Raw genomic sequence first — 26,265 nt, 5'->3', positions numbered from 1 at the left:
TGCCGAAAACCAAAACATACACCAATCGGAGGGAGAGCGACGAAGATAAAACACACACAACGTCCAATCGTATGCTTTATTTCATGTACGATGTCCATGTGATTTTCTTTTTTGTATCTTCAATCGGAATAGAATTCAAGAAGAAAAAAACCGACCAGAATACATATATGTGTGTGTGTTTTTCTGTACATATATTTTTTTTGCGAGTAGGCGAGAATACACAATACAAGAGAATCGAGAAAAAGTAAATGCATAATGTAAATTGGTAGAATGCGTATTTGTTTAGCCATAGAAAAGAGAGCCCGTTGTTAAGGGCGATGAAATCACAGAAGGAAAATCGATCCGGTTTCATTGTTGTTGTACATAGAGGTAATTAGTTGCTGGCGCTTTTTGGCAATTTTTTTTCTTCTTTTTCTCTTCTGATTCATTCGTACATTTCGCTTGACCTTTTAAAATGAACACGAAAAAAGTATAAGAATTCAGCTATTGTTATGTATACACAAATGCCTGTTGCCATGGCGAATGAGGATGATAAAAAACGAACGACTCCTTTTTTCAATCTTTGTTTCGTTCAGATTTTCTCTCTTTCTATCTCTGTCTCTTTCTCTCTCGTCTCTACAGCATTTAACAGCATTCTCATCACACATTCCATCATAATTATGCACAAAAGATTTGTTTTTCTTTTTTCAATTCCGTGTTGATAATATATATAGAGAGTAGACTACTTTGAGTAGTCGTTGCGAATATCTGGAATACATTGAATTATTTTGCAATTTCAAATCATTCAGTTGATTGAACAATAGTGCACCACATACGATCAACGATGAAACTCGAATCGAACGAGTTTCGAGCCGTGTAAAGACACAGGACTATGGTATGTGAGTGTGTGGGACGAGACAAGGCCGTTTATGGCATATTTGCTTAACAAATGCAAGGAAAAAACGCATCATCAAAGGAAACATGCGTAACACACACACACAAAAAAAAACCATTCGCACATAAAAATGTTGAAATAATGAAAGAAAACTACGAGAAAAAACGACTATAAGAAATGAATCGCAGTGTGGAGAGAAGAAAGACGTAGAAATGAGCAAATTCAGCACAAAGAATAAATATTTATAATGGAAAACGTATATTCACTCGCACACACAACATATATTTTGAAGAAGAAGTAAAAGCAGCAGAAAAAAAAGAGATGCTTCGGCTTCAAAAATGGAATCGCTTGTGTGAAAGAACTGGAATTTGTGTAAACATGCTGGCTTTTTGTTCTTATTCTGTTTATCAACTCTTGATTGCTGTCCGCCACATCTCTACACATTCGTATCTTCATCAATTACGTTGTTTCTCCTTTCGTTTCACATTTTTAAAACCGTTGCTTATAATTCTCACATCGTTTTTTTTCTGTTGCTCTTTTTAAATTCTGCTCATCTCTTGCTCTTCGTCTCGCTCTCGGTCGTTTCGTAGCTGTGAATACACATTATGCTCTATGGATGAACCAAAGTGTTAACTAAATGTAACGCAATGGTTTCCATAGCGAATAAAAAGATTTTAACTTTTTGCAACAGCAGACAACGAACAAAGTCAATGGAAACTGATTCGATTCTCTTCGTTCATCTCGTTAATGCTGTGGCAACCCATCAAACAAGGCTCAGCAATAATTTTCTGACATCGTAACATGCAATTAAGTCAATAATCAATTTAAAAACCTTTGAAACGGACCAGCAAGACGAGAGAAAAGACCAACTCAAGCATTTCATATGATTTCTTTTGAAAATGCACAAAAACTTCGAATATGCATTCGAGAAGCATTTGTGCAATAAAATCAGTTACCGATAAGAATCCTCCTTTCGGTCGTGTTCTTTCATTCTCAACATACACAATCGCAATTGCAGGGCAAATATGTGCGAAAAAAACTGGTTTTATTCTTATACCTTTTGTTTTATTAGTTTTTCGGTAAAAACGTTTTCAATTTCGATTTAGCATCGACACTCTCTTCTCTCTCTTTCTCTCTCTCCCTCTATCTATTTATCCTCTCGCTTATTTCTCTCGCATGCATTTTGGCTGCGAAAAGAAGGCGATTATAGTAGAACCAGCTAAACCATGAACATATTTTTTTATTCATCGCTCTTTCGAGCAATGTTCATGTATTTTTTTTTTCGTTTGTCTCGAGGATTTTATGAAGATATGTTAAAGGTTTATTGCAACTTAAAGTCGAAACCAGTTTTCAATTTCTTTTCTATACGTCTTCATCTTTTGTATGGTTTGCGCGCAGCACACACATGCATATAGCTTCTATTTTCTTAAATCCATGTCGAGCTGAGTTGTTGAATGATCGTCCATAATGTGCGCCATTAAGATTCAAAAAGACTGCATCATCGTTCTGGTTGAGTCATACATTCACAATGAGCCAAGCATTTTACATCGACTGACGATGGTAATTTTGTCGATTTTTGCCCTTTTCGTTCCAATTTAAAGGCAAATTGAAAAATTTCTTTTTCTTCCATTTTGCATCCCAAAGCCAATTGAAATCCTCTCGGAATTGTGATTGTTTTGGCTAGTCTAAAATTATCAATTTGAGGCTATAATTGAATAGAAAAATGGGTCTATTACAAAAGGCACCTAAAGCGATAGCGTACGCCTAATTAGATTGGCTCGCTCGATCGTATTCGTAATACAAATCGTTCAGTCACTCATAAACAATGGAAAATTGGTCAAGAATCAGGAACGAACAAAAAAAAATAAATGCTGAAAAAGAAACTCATCGCAACACACAACAGTCACGGGCTATAAATAGTGATATTGATATTTTCGATTGTTGTTATTTGTTGTGGCTTTAAATAGGAAAGCAATACTACTGAATTCATTTTTATTACCTAATCTTAATAGAACAACGTTTTGTGTTATTCTATTTTTTTCCAGCGTCGATTTCTAAATGTGCCTATGCACACACACACACATGGCTCTTTATCACATAATCATAAATTTTGTGTTGAACCCGTTTTCTACGTTGTTGTGTTTTTTGTTGTTCTTCTCTGGTTTTTCTTCGCTTAGCTATTGTTACACCGTGATAGTTTTGTTGTTGAGCGAACGCAGCGAGGTGCGCGATCACTCGTTTGCGCCCATTAACAATGAGATAAAAGCCAAAACGAAGAGAGTAAAGTAAAACTTGTATTTTTTTATCGGTCATCACCGAAAACTATATTCATAGATTGAATAAAAAATATTGTACCCACGAACATACATAGTCAGACACTTAAACACAGCGCCATAAAAAAATACAATTTAGTCTATTCAAAAATTCATGAGAATTCCTTTTATTGGCGTTCGGTTTTTTTTTGTGTCCGCGTCTTCTATTCAAAATCGATACGAAAACGAATCAGTTTGTTTTGTATTTTCCATTGCATATATTTATTTATTGTGACCACGATATTGAGATGGGTGAACTCATTATCACTGTATCCAACAAGATTAGTGACACTGTTGCTCCATGTTTGATTTTTGTGATATTTTATCACATTTCGAATCATTTAGCCAATTAGCATATGAAATTGATGGACATTCATGACAATATTCTGGTTACTGTCCAATTTCGAAAAAGGGAAAATAGACGTTAATGAGATGAGAGAGAAAAAGACCTAACGATGAGACGCCATGATATTGTGATGAAAAAAAAACCATCAGACGCAGTGTGCGTCACGCAGATGAAATTGAGCCACGGCTATTATATTGAAAGATGATATTTATTGAGTCATTTTCTTCACATTTTCAGAGCCGCAGATTTTATGTGAAAAACTGTATATGGGTTTGTGTTTTTCTTTTTGTGTTTATAATCGTCAATCGATCTCATCAGCTTACGAATCCACATCACTCATGGTATTTTGACGGTTTTATTGAGATTTTATGCACTTTTCTGAAAAGAAATTACAATTTTTTTCCTCATCCGATTATCCGATCTCTAGAGATATATGCTATTTTACAATTTTAAATGACCACATTGATTTAAAGTTAAACTTGTCTCATTTAAAATCGAAAAGAGTTCGAAGAAGCAAAAAAACGAATATTTACGACGCCAATGACTGGCATATTTTTTTGCGCCATTCATTTTACACTCTATCACATACACACTTGAAATATTCAGTAGCCAGTCCAAAATTGACCAAACAATGCATAAATCACAAGAGAATTAAGGAGAAAATGCATTAAAGTATAAAAAAAAGGAATTCGTTTCGAGGAACGAACGATTAAAAAAGAGAAAAATTACAATGTTGTAAATGTAAGTTAGTTCTCTCTTTAATTTCATTCTAAAATCAATGAGAGGAAAAAAACGCACCAAAGAAATAAACTTAAAATGAATTGAAACAGGGATTGTTGAGAATTCATCATTGATATTTAACAAGCAATTAACTTCGGAAAAAATAAAATATAAAGATATGATGCTTCTAATTTTATTTCATTTAAAATATTTTTGATTGAAATTTCCCAAAATAACAATTATATTTGACCGAAAATGTGATTAGTTAATAGAAAAAAGAAACATAGGCACGGAGAGAGTCTTGCACAGAGGTCCATCATATATCAGCCGTATTTCATCATCAATTTATAGTTCTGGTGTCATTTTGATATCCTGCAGCAAAAAAAAAGAAGAAAATTAGACATTTAAACAAAAATTACCGTTGTTTTTCTATAAAACTTACGTGTTTAATAGGTGTTTTAACAAAATCATTGGATTCCTGCAAGAAAAAAAATTGGTTATTTGAAAGAAAAATTACCGTAGTTTTTCTATAAAACTTACGTGTTCAATAGGTGTTTTAACAATATCATTGGATTCCTGCAGGGGAAAAAATTAGCTTTTTCAAATAAAAATTACCGTCGTTTTTTTTTTTAAACTTACGTGTTCAATAGGTATGTGTCGAATTATCCACTTTTCAAAGTCCTTAATTCTTGGCGTAGTTTCAAGAAATACAGTTTTGTCATCTCTGATTTGCCACCCATCAACACCTACTAAATATCTCTTACTGTTTTCGGGATCAGTGTATACTAAGGGTGCTGGAAATAAATAAAAAGGAAAATAATTTCATACATTATATGTTACGATTAAAAGGGATAAGTCATATTTTATAGTAACTGACCGCCCTGATCACCATCTTGTCCATAGAATTCTTGTCCACCATGATAATACGTGAAGCAAAAGTCAGTTTTTTCCAAATTCTTCTTTCTTAAAGAGTACATTTGTTGTCTGCAATAATTTCTCTCTTCAACGTAAAGAAATGCGCTTCTTAATCGGCCGGAAGAGTTTTTGTCTTCTTCTCCATCTCGGATATTTTAGCAAAGCAATAGCTATATTCACGAACGTTCAAGTCGTAGGGTTTGATATCCTCAATAACATACTCTTTTGAATTTTCAATATTCACGTCTCCAACACGAACGTATGATGTTAAACATTGCTCTTTTAAATCTAATTGGCAATCTTGTGATGTTAAAACCGCATATCGCGATATTATGGCTCCAGAACAAAACAACGATTTTTCTCCATTTCCCTTTAAACACATTATTGCGGCCGTGTGGCAATAGTATGACATCCGATTGGGATCTACAATGTAGCCATTTCTGATTCCTTCACATTTAAAACTAATTACTATTAAAATAAAAACCACGAACGTTTTCATCATGAACTCTTTTGGTTGACGAAAGATATAAGACTGAATATTCAATTATACAAATGTATTTGCCTTCAATAATATACAGCCGGTGTATATTTGTATGAGATTGGAGACTTTTTTTTGCGAATCTCGCTAATGAGCGCCATCTGATTTTAGTGTGAATTAGATGCAAAAACTGAATTTAATTCTGTAGCATTGAAATGAAAAAGTGAAAAAACAACAACAATAGCACGGCCACACAGAGCTGTACATCTATGCGTGCTGATGCATACATACACATATACGCTTTCTTCATTCTTTCATTCCATTGCTATACGTATCTCACTGGTCAACAGATCTATGTAGCCATGTTACTGTTGTTGTTTTTTTTCTCTTTTTCGATTCAATTCATTGTAACTAAATTGAGTTCAACTATGGAATACAAGATGGCACAGATGAGGGGAATTCGCATTTTGTCTCTTCATAGGCTTAACCGGTTGATAATATACAAAGATTGCAGAAAAAAGCAAAAAAAAAAAACATTCAACAAAATGTAACAAGAATTCTCAAAAAAAATTGCAGCATAGCTTTAAATCGAAGTAGTACTATTGTGTACAAAAAATATTCATTCGAGTTAATCCTTGAATGAGTTTTTCAGCATCTACCATCAGGCATCGTTTTGTTTCCCTATAAAAAAATAACTCAATTGAACTATTTGGCACACTGAAAAAAAAATGTTTTGTATGTAAATGATAACTGGAAGTTTCGGAGTTTTAATGTAAATAATAATGCAAAAAAAAATAAAATAAATAATTGAAGAACACAACAAAAATTGTTTAAATTTGAAACATTACAACTCTGAAACTTCCAGTTGTCATTTACATAGCCTAACCAGTAAACCTTCTAATGTGTTATATCCCGATTTTCGATTTTTCGCATGGAATCGGTAGTGAGCCCCAAAAAAATAATATAATTTGAAGCATTTGTCCGACTTTTCATATTTGGCGTTTTTATGCCCCTCGGCGATTCCATGGGTACCATGAATATTGAACCATACATGGACAAGGGGGAAACTTTTCAGGGGAGGGGTACGAGAGGGGGTTTACCCATGATGTAAATCGATAGAGGACTGAAAAGTATACTAGATATGGGTGAAAGTTTATGTGGTGTTTCACACCTTGACACTGAAATGGAACTCTATATGACGGCCTTAGAAGAAAATAATAACATACAGAACATGCTGCAAACAATACTAATACAAATTTTATGAGCGCAAAAACCAAATATATAAAGAGACAGCGCAAAAGGCAAATGCAAAACCAGCCTACTTACATAAGAAACACATTTTTTTGGAACAACATACGCACTTTTGTCTAGTTGTGACAGATCGAAATAAATGTTCAGTACTGCATCGTATTTTTTGATATAGCTTGGTATTTTTTTGTAGTAGATCGTATTACTGGTATTGAAATGATTTAGTACTTTCCCCTTGCCCCGAACCCAAAAATTGACTCCATATTTCACACCATTTTTCTATTTAGGCATATTGGCCAAAAAGTCTCTTTGAGAAATTTTGAATGAAAGCAAAAAATGAAAATCTAACCATGCAGAATTTTAGTGATTAATTTGTGACTCACAAATATGACTTTAGATTTTCGATACGACATCTGGTGGACATATTATGAACAAAAAATTGAAATATGCACAAAAATGTTTTTAATCGTAAATTTGAAATGGCTTTTCATAAAAAAGGCCGAAATTAGAAAAAATCTTCTACATAGATTCAGTGACTAATTTGTGACTTCCAAAAATGTCATCATCTGAAGTTCAATGAAATTTTGCAAAGCAAATACTCAGATTCAAAATTGTGATTTCTGTCACACACGTTGCCTAAATATACGTGTTTAATGCAAAAGAGTGATAAGAGAGTCGAACAAAACTATACAAATAGAGTTTACTCTCTTCTAAAAGAGTATTTCACTGTCTTAGGTATTAATAAAACATAATAACATTGTACATTTACCATTATATATCCGGAAAATGCTGAAATTTTCACAACTCCGTTGTACGAAAAGTAAAATGAATCACCGTCTGATACTATTCCTAATAGTAATGGTTCTCCCTTGGGAAATAAATTGTTTTTTCTTCTAACAATCAACGGAGCTATATGAAAAAATATGAAATTAAAATTTTTTAATTTGTTTTCGAGTCTTTTTTAAATGTTCGACCAAAATTTTGTGTATTATATTTATAAAGATGGAAAGTCCAATCATTTGGCACAAAATTTTACATGACGTTAATTTACAAAGAAGAATGGATATAAGACAGTTTGCAACTGCAAAGGCCCTCACTCCTCCGAAAATATAATTCTTTCTTGAGGAAAGTGCATAAACCGATAATTTTTTAGATTTTAGAAAAACAAAAGGGCCAATTTCTCATTGATAGTCAATCGTATTAAAAGTTCTCTAATAATAACACAAATGGGTTTTCCCAGAAACTATCAACAATTGTGTAAAATCTAATTTTCATTTATATTCTCCATAAATGCTATACTAAAGCAGGTGTTCTTGCGGGTGTAAATTTATTGACTGTATGAATGAAAATTAATAAAATAAATAAATAACAAACTTCTTACCTCCCTCCTCCTTATAGATGCCCGTTCTAGGAAAAAAGAATTGGGGACATTTTTCAGTGACATTGGATATAGTTTCTTTTATCGAATGCAACTCCCTGGTTTCTATTGTTTCTCTTTTGAGTGTACTACAGCCAACAATTTCAACGCTAGTTCCAATTTTTACATAAATATCGTCTTCCTTTTCAGCCAAACGAATTGGGCAAATTGTTGGACCCAATGGCAATGGATCTTTGAGTGTAAACACAATCAAATCAAGTTTTGCCAAATCTTCAAACTCAATTCGAGTGCTTTCTTTGTACCAATCGCTTTCTGCTATATGATCATTAAGTGGATAGGGTAAGTGTTTAAAACTGGCTACTTGTCTAACAATTCCCCCATTAAATCGTTCTATTGAACCGACTCGCACCGATATATTTTTTGACTCATATCTAGTATGATAATCCCAATATCTTACACATTTGAAGGAAGTTAGAATTTGCGTGGAAGAGATTATTGCTCCGTTGCAACGAGTATCTCCTTCTTCAAGTAAAATAGATGCATGAAAACAGAATTTTGGCAAATCCGACTCTAACAGTTTACCAAAATATATTTCGTTCTCTATTGCGACGAACAATGGCACAAAAGTGAATAGCAAAAAAATCAATTTCATTTCTTACAGATTTTGATTTATATAACACTTTTTCGAATCTTTTTCAACTTATTCGAAATTCTCATGAGGACTAAAATAAAGTGCGATTGGTTGCGACTGAATCTCAAATAAAACTGATTTAAGAAGATCCAATTGTAATATTTTGATCCAAAAATAACTATGTGTATTTCATTCGAAGTTCGTACAATTAATTTTAATTGAATAATTGAAGGAAAAGCGGGCAATTTGACCAAATCAAATTTAACCCTTAACCGGGCAAGTCGGGCCTCTGAGGCCCGGTAGCGCATTTTTTAAAATAAAAGATACATAAAATCGCATAAAATATTATTTTAATCAAAAAAATTGTTTTGTAATATATTGTTTCATCCTTCTACTAATCGTTGATAAAAGTTGTTTTGAATTTGGTTCCCTAAGAAGCGCTGTATTGAGGTTTGAACTACCGGACGTACATTTTCCATACCAAATGTCATCAAAATTTTTAAATGAAGTGCAAAATTTGTTCTAAACAACTACTGAACTGAAACTTAAATTCATCCGATTCGGAATAAATATTGATCATTTTTTCATTTTCAGTTATATTTTACAAAAAACATATTTAATTCAATATCTATTATGTTAAAACAATAATTTTCGTCGTATAAATTCATTGAAATTTGAATGTAGATTTTTTTTTAATTGAATTTGCCTGAAAAATGTACGTCGGGCCTCAGAGGCCCCACTTGCCCGATAACGTTATGATTTTGACATGCCCGGTTAAGGGTTAACTCAATAAATATTCATTACAAGTTCAATATATGAACTCATCTATACAATCGTGCACTTATTGAGAGTTCAGCAAATAGGAATGACTGAATGTTTTCAAAAAAAATATCCAATAAAAGTATTTATATGAGTCCAACATCTCAACAATAACATATTTCATTTGTATTGCGATGCAGTACATTTGTATGAGAGCGTAAGTCGAGCAGGCGAGCCATTCATTTTACACTTGAAATATTCAGTAGTCAGTCCAAAATTGACCAAACAATGCATAAATCACAAGAGAATTAAAAAAAGAGAAAAATTACAATGTTGTAAATGTAAGTTAGTTCTGTCTTTAATTTCATTTTAAAATCAATGTGAGGAAAAAAACGCACCAAAGAAATAAACTTAAAATGAATTGAAACCGAGATGCATTCGATTGGAGGTGGTGTGTGCTCAAATTCTTTATAGATTGACTTTGCGATTTAGCGAGAACATTGATTTTCAAGGTTAAATGTGTTGTCTCATGCAATTTACCATTCTTGGTCATGGCGATGCAATGTATTTGTATATGCGAGCGTAACTCGAGCAGGCGCGCAATCTGATAGTGGCACAAATCAAACGTGAATAAATGCCATTTTTGCGCAGAAAATAAATGCCTTTTTTTTGCTCTTTGGTGCAGTGGTTTTTGAACGTGTGTGCAGTATGCGAACATATATGGTAAATACGACGACTCCTTTTATTCACTCTTGGCTTGACATTATGAAAATCCGCTTGTTCGAGCTTTTTGAGAAACATGAGGGAAAAACACACAATGAGCCTCATTCTGATTCAATGTGTAATTAATGGTTTTCGTGGCAAAACATCAGCGTGTATATATTTTATCTCTCGCTATCTTTTCGTGTGACACCAATATCATTCGCAGAATGTGCTGAATATTTATGGTTGTGTGCAACAAGAATGGTGGAATATTTATTCCGAGATAGAATTTCGCTTCGAAGAGCATAAGTTCACACAGCCGATGACGATGACGACGACGACAAAGTCGATGTGTGTCGTTGCACGTTTTAGCACAAACATCGAGATACGAAATGGTGTGACAGATAAATGATTGATGGCAAATGTTTTGCTAATAATGAATAACATTTCGAACCGATGATTATTCTTAGTCCGGCGAGCAGACATCAGACATTGTTCACTGTCAATCAATTCGGCGACAAAATGTTTTTGACGACGAATTTGGTGTGCGTGTACACACTTGAGAAAAGAGTAAATGTGTGTTTTTCCGGTTTTTTTTCTGTTTCAATTTGATGATGGTGCGCGCGCGTCAATTAATACAGCATTGATTCAAAACCAAAAAGTCCATTATTTCACGCGAACAATTTTCTTAGGTGGGTTTTCTCCCTCATTGCGTCTACTTATTGATTTTAAGCCAAGAAGATTGCGGATTGGCTAGTTCGATGACCCATTAAAAAAAACGACCAAAGCATACCATGGAAACCAGAAACATTCTTCGTCGTGTTGATTTGAGACCAGTTCTAGTACGATTATTACAACACATCACAAACGACCCATCACATACAATTATTATTATTTGTATTCGAAATGGTGAATTGAAATGACAAAATGATAAAAACAACAACAAAAATCATCATAAAAATATTGTATACAACGCACAACATGACGCGACAACATACTGCCGCGCTTGATTTCGATTTATTCAAAAAAAAAAAATTATGGTTATTTCAAATGAAGTGGAATCGTGAAAGCGAGAGAGAAAACAACAAACAGAACAGCATAATCAATAACCAAATAAAAACCAGACTCACTGCTTTCAACCATAAAAGGCAATTCCAACCAATAAATCGCTAAACAATTATCACCTACGCCAAATTGTAAATATCAGTTTTGTTAGACCTTTTCCTCAATCGATTCAGCCAATTTACATGTCTTCAACTCAAGCTCTCTATTTCGACGCGCTCGTAAAATACAGAAACAAAGCACACGACAGATGAAATACGAAAAAAAAAATTCACATTGAAATATATACACCAAATGCCATTCGATTCGATTTGCGTAAAAAAAAACGCGGTGAAGAAAACGCGGAGAGAGACAGAGACAGAGAGAAACAACTCGATTGTGGTTTGTAAACTGATACCCACAGAGATGAAGCGATGCAATTAATTTAAAAGCCTACATATTATTAATAATCGACTACTAAAAGTATCACTCCCATTATTAAGATTGAAAAAATGATGACTTTGATTTAGATTTTAGACGTTGGTCGCCATTTTTGGCATTCAGAAAAATATCTTATACTACATCAGCCTGTAATTTAATTGGGTTCAAACGGGTCAATAATTATCATATTCATTGCGAATCAAGGTCGTAAGTAGATATCATCAAACATCGAAAAGCGAGAGATAGAGAGAGAAAAAAAACAATCATGTATGAAAAAGTCGTGCTTTTTTCTTAAATCGTAAATAAATGGTGAAAAGAAACGAGAGATTTTTTTTAATTCAAAAAAAAAAAAAAGATTTCCAGACTTGTGTTACTTATATTTCGAAAGGGCAACGCCTTTTTTATTTATCTTTAAGATGAAATGGAAGAAAAATATAAAAAAAATCATATCCAAATTGAAACTTAAAAGGTATTTATCTTTAGTGCTTATTTTTTGAGTGATTTGTCGTTTCTTTTTCATCGAGAGGTGATCCTTTGCACACTCCATCGCATGATTAAGTAAACAAAACCTTTTCTTCATCGAAATAAGAATCGTGCTGAAGTGTGTCGCCTTTGTCCCATTTGACTTTTATCATACTTTTCGACATACTTCATTTCATTTTGAGACAAGGTTCATTTAAGAAAAAGTATGGTTCTTACAATGGTTTGGGAGATTTAGATGTTGTTACTCAATTATATTTTCTCTGATTTCTCCTTTTTGATGAAAAAAAAAATAATTCATGTTTCATCGCAAAAAGATGTGATCAAATATTGAATGGGAAGGCCAAATATTAAAAAAAAAAATCTTTGGTTCGAATGGCAAAGTATTGTGTCGCGCATGTTGTGTTTACCGCGAATGGATGAAGATTCTTTCGCAGTTAGATTATCGCAACAAATCCGGATTCCACGCAAATAAGGAAAATGCAAGAAACAGAAATAATTACGACGTGAAAAACATTGAAGACAGCCATCATGTACAAGAAAAATCTCTTGAATAAGGCTTCTTTTCGGTTTACTTGTTTGCTCTGATTCGTGGCACTTTTTTTTCAATCGCAGCGAGTGTGAAATGCGACCCATTAAATAATAAGAAGGAAAGCGCATTCCAAAATGCGTATTATACCGGAGATGGGAGTGAAAGAGGGGGAGATGTGCGTAGTTGAGGTTAATTTTCTTGAAACGCTAACGGCTTTGCCCCATAATTACAGAAAAGCAATGCTCGTTTTTTCTTCTCCCATCGTAATCGTGTTCGATTTCAAATAATGAAGCACAAATAATTTGTGGTTTGTTTGGCTGTGCCGACGGCTCACATATTCCTTGTGGTTGAATTCAAGCCGAAAAAAGAAAACAATATTCAAGCTTTATTTCGGGTGCGTTGCGTCGGTATCGTCTTAAGTATTTTCGGGCATGATTGGACCGATTTCTTAATTACACTTATCGGACTGTACTGTACCGTACCACTTCGAATCGTGCTCGTCACAATCAGTAAACGCGGCCCACATGATTTTCGTATGCAGAAAAACAACATTGTATTGAAAATCGGGAGGTAAAATGTCCAATTACGTTAAAATCAATTTTTTTTTGTGTTTCTCCATCGTTGATGAGTTTTATCGTTTTACCGAGAATTGTTTAATACAATTTTGTAAAAAAAACAAATTGTTAAAATATATGTACAGTAGCGCAATTGATTGCATCATAAACTGTGTGCATGATCAACAACCTTGGCATTGCCATTGCTTATGTTCCCAACATTGGTTTCGCATTACTCATTGCTCGTGTATCTTATTGTGAGATTTGACCTTTTTCTCTCTACGTCTACATATCTCTTCGAATCTGTGATTCCGTTGCGACTTAATTTAATCAATGGGCGTCTTATTGTTAATTAAATCAATTTCATATGATAAAGCCATTGAATAAACAAACCATCAACATTCCGATCATAGTTTTTTCTTCACTTGTTTGTCAAAAACAAACTTTACCGCCAAATGTTAAAGTTTTATGTTTTTGAAGATAAAAAAAAACAACAACGCTAAATCATTTGGCTCTGCCATTTTACTCAATTACGTCTACAATCGTATGAATGCTAGTCACTAGTTCTGTTTTTTCATTCGCTTCATCTCCGTATTTCTTAAATAGAAGGTGTTCATTTATAACGGATTTGCAATAGAATAAATTTTTACATTTCGAATGGAGGAGCAGGTCCCGGATATCAGGTTTACGGCTGCGTCGACATAAAAGTGATTCGCGCGCGTTATTTCTTCTTCAATATACATTATACCCAAATCAGGTTCCGTATAAGAGAAGTAAAAAAAAGCTACAGCGCCGAAGATGCTCACATAAAAAGGCGACAATTTCTACTTTCAACTCTTAGTTTGATGAGGCTCCAACAAGAGTATAAATTCTTTTGTCGCCGATGTGTCGATGGTTTGTCGTCTGAGCCGCAATACCAAGATTAACCTGAAACACACAAAGGCGGAGAAACACCGTTCGAATTAAAGCCGTACATTGAAATGAAAACTCACCAAGGCATCACGTCTTAGATAACAAATTTGGATGGTTTTTTTTTTCACTTCTTATTCGCATCTCTTTGTATCGCTGGTAATGTTTCGTTCTCTTCGTTTAGCGTATGGATTCATTGTTAAATGTGCCGAGCAAATAATCTGCTCATGTGTATATGTGTGTGCGCGATCAAACAAGTTTTTTTTTGTGGTTGTCGTAGTTTACACACAAAACGTAAATGCGCACGCTCATGAGTTTTGCGCAATCGCGCACGATCAACCATCGAGTAGTAAAACCAGTTTATTTTCTTCTTATTATTTTTCGATGCAAATCGGTTTGGTTGGCTCTTCGCATCTTTTCATGCTTGTTCACGTCTTAGCTGCATTTCAAGCTGATCATTTCACGTTTTCATTGAACTTTATGATATTAATAAACTACTTTATGTCAATTTTTTGTTCAGCGTCATCAGGCATACCCAAACAACAACGAACAGACAATGATAAAAAAAAGAAGTATTTTAATTGAGCTGCACACCACCAGCAACAACAACAAAGAGCATCGACGTCGACAACGACGACGAATTTCATCGGTATTCACATATAAACGGATTTGCCGAAATAAAATGCCAAAATAATAACAATCGCATAAAGCATTTGGAAAAGAGGAAAAAAACGAGGCGAGAGAATTAAGGTTCAATCATAAAAAGACATACACACAACCATAGATAGACAACCATACAAAACCATATGCGTATATTTTCAACAACAAAAAAAAGAATCACTTCGCTAAGAAGATTATGCGAAGAACTTGTTTTAGCTACCGGAATTTAGCAGTTTCAGTTGAATATATGAAAAAGAAATCGATAGATTCTTGGCTTTTGAATGTATAAAATACGAGAATGAGAGTTTCAATAAGGTTACGCCCGATTTCACAATGGCGATTGTAAATCTTATTTTAAATAACATTTCTCGAAGCAATAAAATATGAACGAAGAAGAAGAAAACAAAACATGGTGCATTGATGAAAATGTTTTGAAATCTCACCTAACGAGCGCCAAACCGAGTACAAAACTATATCAATGTGAACGCTCAGCTGTTTTTTCTACTACGATTGACAGTGGAAAAAAAATGTAATGCTCGATCATTTCAGTGGCACAAGTGTTTACAATCTAAATAGCGTAGTCTATTTGACGGGTCATAATGTTATCATACGGTATGTTAAACAATTAAGCACATACTACAGTGCCGAAGTTTACGATAGACGAGAGAGAGCGTATTTATTTTTTTTGTTCGTTCTGATCGGTGTGACATAAACCAATAGCGCCTCATGGCAAAGAGACACAGACGAGAAAAAAAATAACACACATTTTCAACTGATCTATGAATTTTTCAGGCCATTAATTGGTCATTCTAAATGTGATGTCTCTTAAAAGCTGATTAAAAGGTCCATGTTGTCGATTAAATGCATTTGAAAACAAAACAGAAAAAAACGAGATAGAGAATATAGTATTATTTAAAAAAAATCGAACATTGAATTGATTTTTTGACTTATTCAACCTCCTTTTTTTGTGAATGTCTCTTTCACTCAATCGTAAGCGTGAAATGAAGTAGCGACAATTAAATGATTTCGATTTTATTTATGTTAGATCTTAGGTTATCTACGATCGACGCGTGAGCAATCGTATTATATAGAATTTTCAAAATGAAATGTGTGAAAATGTGTTGTCCAAATGTGATCTTTGTGTGTCGTTAAATACGCGCACATGTTTCAAGCAGCTCTTTCGAGCAAGAAGATCAAGTTGTTATCATGTTTTTCTGGTTTTTTTTTCTTCTTGTTCGGTATTTCTTTCTCCATTTCATTTTTCAAATTGTCTTCATTTTAAATCTGGAAATCTGTCCATTTTCAGTGTCTTTGTCACCGTATGATATTTGTTGTTTTCTTTCGACGATCTGAAAATATAAGATCAGATTAAACGCACGCGTTACACAAAGAGACAAAAAAAAACAAAATACGATAATAAATTTGTACAATGCGAAGACGACACAAATGCGTACTCCTCGTATGCGTATGAACGAAAGCAAACCGTTCGAAATGTGTATTTTTTTTCCTTTTTGTTTTCGTCGCATTGATAAAAGTTATGCAGCATTGTCATTAGGAGTGGCCATAAAATGCTCTGCTTAGTTTAAATCAATAATCGTAAAAATGATTGTAAGCGCACAAATGGAATGTGAATATTTTATATCTTGGTTCACTTGGATTTTTGTGCACGTTTGTATTGTGCGCGCGCGGTTTTTTTTATTCGTATAATGTGTTAACACACTCTAGCAAATTGCCAACAAGCCAAACGTAAACACTACCTTGATTCGTCGAACCGGCATCTCTCAAATCGATCTATAATTTTCAATCGGACAATCGGTGGCGACGGCGACGGCATTAGTAATTCATTGAATACAAAAACACATAGCGAATATGCTCATTGCCTATTCTTTATAAACAAGTTAAGAAAGTAAACAAGCGCTTAAATAGCAAAAAAAATCGAAATAATAATACTACATCGTTCGAGTGAAACGTATAATTTCTTCCACTTAATTGAAATAACAAAACGGAAGGAGTGGAAGGGAGACAGAGCCTGGTTCGAATGAGCTACAATAAGGCTGAAGACCAATCGAAGCATAAGCATACCCATACGATCCGGTGTCGTTGGTGCAAAGATTTATTTTTCGATTTGCGCAACGCATTAATTAAGTTGATTGGAAAAAGGTTTTCTTTCAATTGGCTTCTATCCATCAAGGCACACAAAAAAAACCACCAACAACTGACTGAACTTCTGATAATTGTGTAGGCAAAATAATGCTGTTAAATAGTATAACGATGAAAAATTGAGAGAGAGAGAGAGAGAGCAAAAAAAAATAAGTCTCTAATATGTATATAATCGACACTTTTCGATTAGCATAGACATGGAAGAAACACTACATGTTTTATACACAATAACAGACATTAGGTTTGAGCTATGGATATAGCGGCTGCTATTTCATAGCTGCTATTCATAGGCGCTATTTATCTCGTTTTAATGCATTTATGCGTATTGTGCGTTATTTTCTACATCTCTCTCGTACTCACATTCAAATCTACAAAAGAATAGTAGGCTATGATATTCCTACTCGGTGTTATACACAGCACACGAATTAAATAGCGCCTATGAATAGCACCTATAAAATAGCAGCCGCTATATGCATAGCTCGAGCCTAATGTCTGCACAATAATAATATAGATTTTGTATGGCCCGTTTGTTGTTTATTCCATGTTGAGTTTATATGGAATAAATTTTGTTATTCTCGTTCGCCTTGTTTATTCCATCGTGAAAGACTCTCTTTCATTGCAGTTAATAAATATAAAAATTACATTTTACCCAGGCGTCTGAATGCGGTAAATAATAAATCCAATAAATATTACTTGCCACTTTACAATGTATTCTCAAATAATCAATAATACGAATCGGTTACACGAGCTTGCATAGTGCACACGAACACACAAACAATCACACATCGCCGTCTTAATATTGCCAACTCCAGCGCATTTCCAATTAGATATACTTATATATACACATTGATTGTAGTGCCCAAGAAGATACAAACAGAATGGTGTCTCTTGTCTTTATAAATATTGATAAACCATATAATATTAATCGAATTGATTCAATGTAAATGTCATTGCATATAATTAATGCAGGCGAGTGCAATTCTTGGCTCTATCGCTTATTTCAATCGCTGTCTTTATAAATTAAGGCTCAACAAATCTTACTGGCAGATATCACATCTTTGGATTTGAATACAATTTATTGAGTAAAAATTCTCATTTTCAATTCATTCGGTTGTTGGGTCACTAATTATTATGTGGGTGCCATGTATGAAACTTCAGCTAAAGTGTTTGTTTTATTGATCAATGTTTAAAATGGCCGTTTGACGCTCAAACACGCGTTCAATGCATGCAAACTAAAATGAAATCAAATCTAGCAGCAACAAAAAAAAAGCATTAAAAAACAAACAAACAACCATGCTATCGACTTTGGTTTCAAGAGGTTTGCTTGGAATGTATATCGATTTCACGTCAAAAATCCACCTTATGACATTGTTTTTTCTTTTCGAATTTCGGCGATTAAATTCAAAGAAGTACACGATACAAATCTACGCAATAGAATAAACAAAAAGTTTTATGTAGTTTTAGCCGAACAATAAACAGTGATACACACACTCTGGTGTCAGTGAACTGACCGAGCAGACATGCAAAGTGCATACGATACTACCATTTAAAAAAATTGTTGTTTTTTTTTTCGTGGTGTGTTTTGATAGTCCAAATTGTGTAGCATCAACAGTCAGTGGAAAAAAAAGCATTTATACCGGTCAACAAGTGTGCGATTGATACACTAGCCAAATTCAACGGAAACGAATGTTTGTAAATACGCTCAGTCAAGCATTTAATTTAAATATTTTGCCATTTGGAAATTCGCGTGAATCATTTGCCGTTGTTTGCCACACAGTTTTCACAGTCATTGTCTTCTCTCGCCTCGTATTTTTTTGTTGTTCATTGTTATAGTATAATTGAAACCTTTGCTTTGTTCCAATGTTTTGTCGTTGCTTTCGATCGGCTTATCCTTTTTCGTAATTAACTATCATATCTCTGTCGTTCTGGAGTGAAACACGCACGCGCTCAAATTTACATAGCGACTTGATATTGAGTGTACAATTTTTATTTTTATTTTTGTTTATTTGAATCGTTGACTGAAAAAAAAAACCGTACATTCGACCGTATCATATCGCACATTGAATGTTGCAAAGTGTGTTTGTTTTTATAATATATTCAATTGCGCTGACTTTTACATTTTCGACCTGACGGATGACAGAAGATGATGAAAAAAAACATAAATTGCGAATATTGAATCATGTTTCGTTGCCTGACAAAGCAGTTTTTTTTATGGCGAACGATGAACAAAAAGTGACGAGGAGAGAGAAAGAGAGATAGACACACACAGAGAGAGGGAGAGAAACACGACATTTGTCGACAACGATACGATAATTATTTATTTGCCTTCTTTTTTTTTCGCTCTACTACAGTGTAATATAAAAAACTGAATTGACCGTGCGTTGACTTATCAACACTGAATATAGTGCCGCATAGTACGTGTGGGCTAAATGATCGTCGTCAGACTGATCTCATTTTTTTCTATTGCAAATACGGAGCAAATTGTGCAACAACAAAAAAATGAATAATATTTTCTTATTGACAAAGCAAAGAATGTGCACACGGATGATAATAAATGAATAGTAAGTTCAAAAAAACTCACTCAAACACATATGCACACACACACCGTAAATGCGAATCAATGAGGAAAACGATTCACAAAGCCAAGCTGAAATCGATTACACCATCTCCGATACTTTTTCATATAAATATATTCAATTGCGATTTACGAGCGGATTTCATTCTTGCCTCAATGATTCATCAATATATTTTTGTTTGTGCGATTTTGTACGCGATGTGAGTAAAAGAATTACGCAGATACATTGGCATCTCTTTGGATAAGAGGCGACACAACAACAGCAGCAGCAAAAAAAAAATAACGAGATAAATGAGAGCTGGAGTCACGTTTAGTTGATGCTTGCATCTTGGCTGGCGCACGCACACTCACCAAAAACCGGTTAAGCTCGTACCATGGTACCATGCAGGATTAACCAGTTTGCCCAGCATTTTCAGCAGCAATACTATGTTTGAAGTGCTCTCTCTCTCTCTCTCTCTCTCTCTCTCTCTCTCTGGAGATTGGGTGTGTGTGGGTTTGTAAATGGCTAAAAGCATTGCACAAAATTCCATTGCATTTTCCATATGATTGTAAATGCACTGGTTTTGTTGCACATTTTTTTCGCTTCTTTTCTCTCCATTCAATACACCATTCGACATCGAATTGAACGAAGACAGTGAAAATTGAAGGAAAAAAATATATAACACAACAACGCGACGCAGTTTGTAACAAAAAAAAAACAGCAACAAGAAATATCATTACTCAACTGTCTCGTTGCTTGATGCACCACAAAACAGTACACGTGTACCAAACTGATTCCGGCAATTTATTATTGAAAACCCTACCCTAATTTGTATTGCATATCGAAAACATATCGAAAACGTATGAGCCAGTGTGGTTAAGAATCTACAATATTACTCTTGTTTCGCCGTTCTCTTAAATGAGCATTCTTTGAAAATCGAACACTATGTTGATGCCGAAGGTCCTGTATAAATCAATCTCGATGGCTATCATCGTGAAATCGAAAATCGCTCCCAACTCTGCACTGTTTACTCGAAATAGTATTTTAATCTACATTTTTATGGCCGCATTTAAATCATTGAAAAATATGTTAATCACTCTCTACAGAGTGTGTAACTATAGTTTGATTCCATGCACTCACACAAGCGTGAGCAAGAGTCGAGTAATATGGAGAAAAAAAAAACGGAGGAAAAATAAACAAAACAAACTACGCATTGGCCATGACTTCGTCGCAATAAATCTCATTTAAATTCACTTTTATTGCGTATGTTACGCGATTACTCCGAACCGGGGCAATACACGAAATGCCACAGCAACAATGGAGATCGACTTCCAAGTGATTTATTTCACATACTTTTTTTCTTCTTCTTTTGATGTGCTCGATTTTCCACTCACAAAATTTTCGACACAAAATAAGACCATTTTAATTACTTTACAGTCTTTGCGCATACATTCTTTTCTAACTAAATATGTCATTAACTGAGCGCTGGAACGGCGAAATGTAACTATTTTTTCCCTTCTCAGTCCTATCTAAATTGTATTTTCTTGATTTGTTGTTCCTGCTTTTTTTCTGCCCTTTTTTTGTTATGTTTTCGAAATCATCGCGTACAATAACGTTTGTTTCTACAATGATTTGTTTGTGTGTGTATGTGAGTGTGTGAACTACTGATTACGAGTGCTAAAAAAATGGCATCAACCAACACACGATACACTGGCCACAGTAACAAAAACGATCGATAGAAATTTTGTGGCAACTTTCATGACGTGAGCGCGCGTTGCAAAGCAAATTAGCCAAACAAACAGTAATATTTTGCTAGATGTGTAAATAATTCAATGTGAAAAAAGGTAGTAATAAAACATTTTTGCTCGATTTTGTCGTGGCTGTCGTTTTTTTTCTCACTTCGTTCGTTTCTTTGCTTGCATCCAGTCACTGGTTCTAACAAGCAGCGAATTGTAAACACGATATTCCATTTAATATGATTGCGGTTGATTTCTTAGGTGCTTTATTGTTTTGCATTGGAATAAGCAAGTCGATAAACTCATAAAATGTGCATAATTACACATTTGGCATGACTCTATCAACATTTATCGATTTCATATATTTGGTAGCCACTATGCGTGCAAAATTCTCTCGCTCGCGCCATATTCTATTCAAATCGTTCCACGACTCGATCATAAAAAAATAACAACTATTATATGCATTGTCAAACAAAACGAATACGAAATAATATAAGACGATGTCGGCTGTCGCTTTGTGATGGTCTGTTCGACGCTAAAATGTCTTGTTACACTTTTTGAATTGAGCGACAAATTTATTCCAATCATAAGAATCAATGAGAAATTGCGTTATATTATCTAATTTAGTTCAAGTAGACAATGGCGAGAAAGATAAAAAAAAACAGGATAAATCACATGAAAAATATGCATAAAAGTGTGTGTGTGCGACGAGCGCGCCGGCACCCAATCAACGAGCAAACAGCTGTATACTGAGCTCATTTAATCAATTGCTTGCAACGATTTTCAAAGCGAAAATCAAATAAGTGTCAGTCATAAACTAAATTACAAACATTCTGAAATCAACGAGAGAGCAGCAAAAAAAAATTCCAACCAACAATGCGACAATTCAAAGACGAAACATTGCATAAGTTCATATATTTACCGGCTGTTTCACATATTCACTCCCTCGGTATGTTTTTGTGCTCGCGGCCGCGGCTGTGACTCACAGAGTTAGTCAGTCAAAGTGAGATTCGAAATAGCTACAATCGATAATAAATGTACGAAGCGATAAAAATAGCGCCGCCAATGCACATAAGAACATGTCGTCAAAAATTGAATTGAAAATAAAACCAGTCGATTGCATCGATGTATGTACGATTCTTAATGGGCTGGCAACAAATGTGCGAACGCTCTTGCTCGCTTGCTCGCTCGTTCAGTCTCCCTCGTTCCTCGCACACAAAAGTTGAAGAACTCGTAAATGCAGTTGCAGTACACGGCAGAGCAAAAAAAAAAAATATGCACATTTCAAATGATCCGAGTCTAGGCAAACGGCAACGAATGAAACGAAATATAAAAAAACATGACTACTATGTCCATATTTTATGATGCAAGCCGCACACGCGGCAATAAGTAGCTCAGTTGCAAGACTCATTTCGAAAATATTTTTCATGGATGCAAAGTAACGCGGGTAACGGCATTCCATTGCCAATAGATGATTTTTTTTCCCATTGAGAATGCACGCGGTGTGAGTGTATAAATGGGAGAAACAGAGGGAGAGAGAGTGAGCGAACAAAAAAAAATAGGTTAAAATGAGGTAAATTAAAATCGAATGAATATTTTTTTCCCTCTTGACAGAATTATTGGCTCTCTTTGTGGCCGGCAAAAGGAAACATTCCAAATTGCATTCAACGACCATACTTTAAACAATGAACTAACTGGGGCTGCTGGCAGGAATTCATCCGTCTATTTTTGGTCGAATGGAATAATTTTGCATATATACAAATGAAAAACAACTTTGAAATGCAAAACATGCCACATGAAATTGTTTACACGTGCGAATAGCATAGCCAAAGTGAACGAAAGAGAAGAAAAAAAATATGGAGCGACATAACATCAACAATACAGAGTTGGTTCAATCGAAATCGAGTTTTTCAGATGATTGAGAAACTGTTGCATAGTTCATCGCAATTGAATTCAAATTTACATCGTCATAAGTAAATTGAATGCATTTTCTGCAAAACTTGGATTGTTTGAATTGTGAATTTCATTGAACCTGGAGCTAAAACTTTCATTCTCAATATGTGATGACGACATGAAGTAGTTGATGTGGAAAAGTCGGAAAACACAATCATATCTACCCGAAGCAAAAAAAGAACATAAGCATATTTTATGAAAAAAAAAAAACATATTCGTTACTCTTGGCAACCGCATCAGACAACTGATCAAAGCCGAAATCCTTTCAAAAACGTAAACAAGTTGCACTCCATTCAAACCATTCAATTAAAATGTACATCTCTTTATAAATATTAAATAGATCGCTCCGCTCCCCCTCACTCTTCTCTTCGAAGCATCTTTGGCATCAATGCGGTTACATGCAAATGAAATGGATGACAAGAGCGCTTGCGGTATGTGTTCTTTTCATTTGAAATGCCAAAGTCACTTTCAGTTCGGCATTTTCATGTTTTTGCACAAGTGGAAAGAGTCTGAATATTTCATGGTAAGCTCTTTCTCGTGAAAATTTCACAGTGGCTTAAATGTCACTTTTGCTTGTTCAGGCGAATTTTTTGCTATCACTGACATTGAGCTTTTCTTCTCAGTTCTCTGAGGTCGAACGAGGCTTAGATACGATTTCTATTTAAAGCCAAAAGCGGCATTAGTTGTCTTGTTCACCATTTTTTTGTTTTGTCGTATGTAAATTTTGTGGTATGATTCGAGACTTTGGTTGCCGAAGCAAAGATGCAATTTTAAGGCAAAATGGTAAATGCATTTGTTCCAGCCACTTCATGAAGCGTTCACTGTAACCACTGTTTAATTTGCAATTTTTATGGTGCGCGATATGGTAGCGTATATTATTTTTGAACATGAATGTGTTTAAGCCAATGGAGTCCATATACATTTAATATTCTGCGAGTGTTAATGATGGCGATTAAAAAAAAAGAAATACGAATAAAACCAAATCGATTCACAGACACCGAAGAATATATCTACACTATTCATGAAATGGATTCCAAGAGCGCAACACCCTCGACAAGGTTCTGAGAATCGGTGTGCGCGATATGGTCACAAGATAAAAATCCATAATTGTTGATTGAGAGACGGTGCTCTTTTTTATCTCTTTCAGTCAGTTGATGGTTTCTTTTGTTGTGGTCATGCATATATTTTCCAGTTCGTCTCTTGTGTGTTTTGGCATATCAATAAATGGACGTATAAAAGAGTCGGACGCAAGATAGAAAGAAAGAGAGGCCGATCATTGCATGCAAATGAGATCGTCAAAGTGTCTGTTTCGTATTATTGTTATTCCGTTCGGTGGTGGCTCTTCCTGATTTGGTACAATAGTTGCGGTCTGTTGTCGTTGCCCATTAATCATTGTGTGAATACTGTTCATTTTTCGCTTTTCAACCTTCCATTTCAGCGATATGAATAGAGAGAATGCCTAATTGTTGTGTTGCTTGTATATATATATATTTTTTTTATTCCTCTGTTTGCTTTAAATCGTGAAACTCAAACATACGTATCAAAATGAATAATCATTGTGTGTTGCCGGTTCAGCTGTTTAGATTGCGCAAAATTGGTATTCGTTGTGTGTCATAAATGTGTGTTTTATATTTGCATTCACTGCGCCAGCATCGTCATTTACTGTTTCATTTCAATTATGTAAATGATTTGATTAGTTCCTGCGAATAGTGATCGTGAACGTAAGTTCATTGTTGTCATCATCATCGGCAACAGCAGCAACGACGACGGTGGCGGCGACAGCGACAACAACCACAATGCCATCAAATGGCTGTATCACTCCAATTCACCGCATACAAATCAAATGCGCGTACGTTATCCATCTATGCACAAGAACAATAAAATGCCATTGTTCTATATCGTTTTGAATAATGTGTAATAGTGTGGTATGCAGTGAATACTATTTTCGTAAACACAAATATGGTTTTATTGTTCAGTAGTCGACACATTGTGCTTCTCATTCAGCCTTTCGCTGTTTGTCTTCTTTACAACGCGCGGCCACAGAGAGATCTGCGTCGCTTCAATGTTTTCTTCTTCTCCTTTTTTTTAGCTTTAAATCATGTTTTATAACCAAGCGCATTGTATTCGAATTCGTAGAAAAAAAGGTAGCGTTTGATCAAGTGACAGAGCGAGAGAGGCATAGAGATAAAGAGAGAGAATTGTCGCAAAAATAAACACAAACTAATGCTTCCGGAATGCGCAAATACTTTAATGGTTCTTTCTTTGTTGTATGATGTTTGTATACTATAATTAAATACAGTTTCATGATGATTGTTCTATGAATCATATGCAAACTAGCACAAATTGTACAATAAATTAATCGAGAAAATGACTTCTATCTATCTAATTTCAGTGACATCGTCGACAACATCATGACAATGATCATCAGGGTAAATTAAAATATCTATTAAATATATCTATTTTCTATTACCGTCTATTACAATACATATAATAATACAATGTATTTGGTTTCCCGTAAAGGCACAAAAAAAAATTCCTTATATAATAAGGACCAACGCATGTATTTTCCATATTTAAGCATTAATTGGCCACTTTATCAATTGGATCGGCATTATCAAAAACGAGTAGATTTTTTTCGGTGTCTGAAATTGAAACCAAAATTATTATGCTACGATCCCAAATTAAATTGGGTCTCAAAATGGTTATGTCCTGTTTAAATTCACGAGAAAATGTTCAAAATCCAGTTTGACATAAGGACAAATACGGAGAATAGCACCATTTTGTAATCGATTCAGCATATGAACAATTGAACATATATCCGCTGATTTTTTTTTCGACATAAGATACCAGTGACGATAAAGTTAGAATCTAGGACTGGAAC

At 34.5% G+C, this 26,265-nt stretch overlaps 2 protein-coding genes across 3 annotated transcripts; both read right to left on the bottom strand.

Annotated features, from left to right (window-relative positions):
* Window positions 1-4,505: 4,505 nt before the first annotated feature.
* LOC116344408 lies at window positions 4,506-5,736 on the bottom strand. 2 transcript variants are annotated; one of them, XM_031772927.1, is made up of 5 exons: window positions 5,130-5,736; window positions 4,892-5,046; window positions 4,793-4,828; window positions 4,695-4,730; window positions 4,506-4,624 (listed from the first exon to the last, which is right to left on the bottom strand). In XM_031772927.1, the coding sequence occupies exons 1-5, from the start codon at window positions 5,227-5,229 to the stop codon at window positions 4,598-4,600; spliced, it is 354 nt and encodes a 117-aa protein (XP_031628787.1). In that variant the 5' UTR covers window positions 5,230-5,736; the 3' UTR covers window positions 4,506-4,597. The 2 variants fall into 2 exon arrangements, with proteins under 2 accessions (XP_031628787.1, XP_031628788.1); XM_031772928.1 differs by lacking the exon at window positions 4,695-4,730.
* Window positions 5,737-6,221: 485 nt separating this feature from the next.
* On the bottom strand, window positions 6,222-9,014 carry LOC116344399. Its single transcript, XM_031772907.1, has 3 exons — window positions 8,275-9,014; window positions 7,663-7,802; window positions 6,222-6,326 (listed from the first exon to the last, which is right to left on the bottom strand). The coding sequence occupies exons 1-3, from the start codon at window positions 8,921-8,923 to the stop codon at window positions 6,294-6,296; spliced, it is 822 nt and encodes a 273-aa protein (XP_031628767.1). The 5' UTR covers window positions 8,924-9,014; the 3' UTR covers window positions 6,222-6,293.
* Between the last annotated feature and the right edge of the window lie 17,251 nt (window positions 9,015-26,265).

This window comes from Contarinia nasturtii, unplaced genomic scaffold (genome assembly GCF_009176525.2).
Source record: "Contarinia nasturtii isolate CC-2019 unplaced genomic scaffold, AAFC_CNas_1.1 Cnas_scaffold_1037, whole genome shotgun sequence".
NCBI lineage: Eukaryota > Metazoa > Arthropoda > Insecta > Diptera > Cecidomyiidae > Contarinia > Contarinia nasturtii.
The sequence above is the reverse complement of the archived record's forward strand: the minus strand, read 5'-3'. Positions and strand labels throughout refer to the sequence as shown.

Bases quoted from the DNA above. Each gene is read 5' to 3' on its own strand.
- LOC116344408 (XM_031772927.1), bottom strand. From the start codon at position 5,229: ATGTACTCTTTAAGAAAGAAGAATTTGGAAAAAACTGACTTTTGCTTC. The intron at 5,047-5,129 runs GTCAGTTACTAT...ATTTATTTCCAG, and splicing joins ACAAGATGGTGATCAGGGCG to CACCCTTAGTATACACTGAT. The intron at 4,731-4,792 runs GTAAGTTTTATA...TTTTTCTTGCAG, and splicing joins TTAAAACACCTATTGAACAC to GAATCCAATGATTTTGTTAA.
- LOC116344399 (XM_031772907.1), bottom strand. From the start codon at position 8,923: ATGAAATTGATTTTTTTGCTATTCACTTTTGTGCCATTGTTCGTCGCA. The intron at 7,803-8,274 runs GTAAGAAGTTTG...TTTTTCATATAG, and splicing joins CATCTATAAGGAGGAGGGAG to CTCCGTTGATTGTTAGAAGA. The intron at 6,327-7,662 runs GTAAATGTACAA...ATTTTTTTATAG, and splicing joins CATTTTCCGGATATATAATG to GGAAACAAAACGATGCCTGA.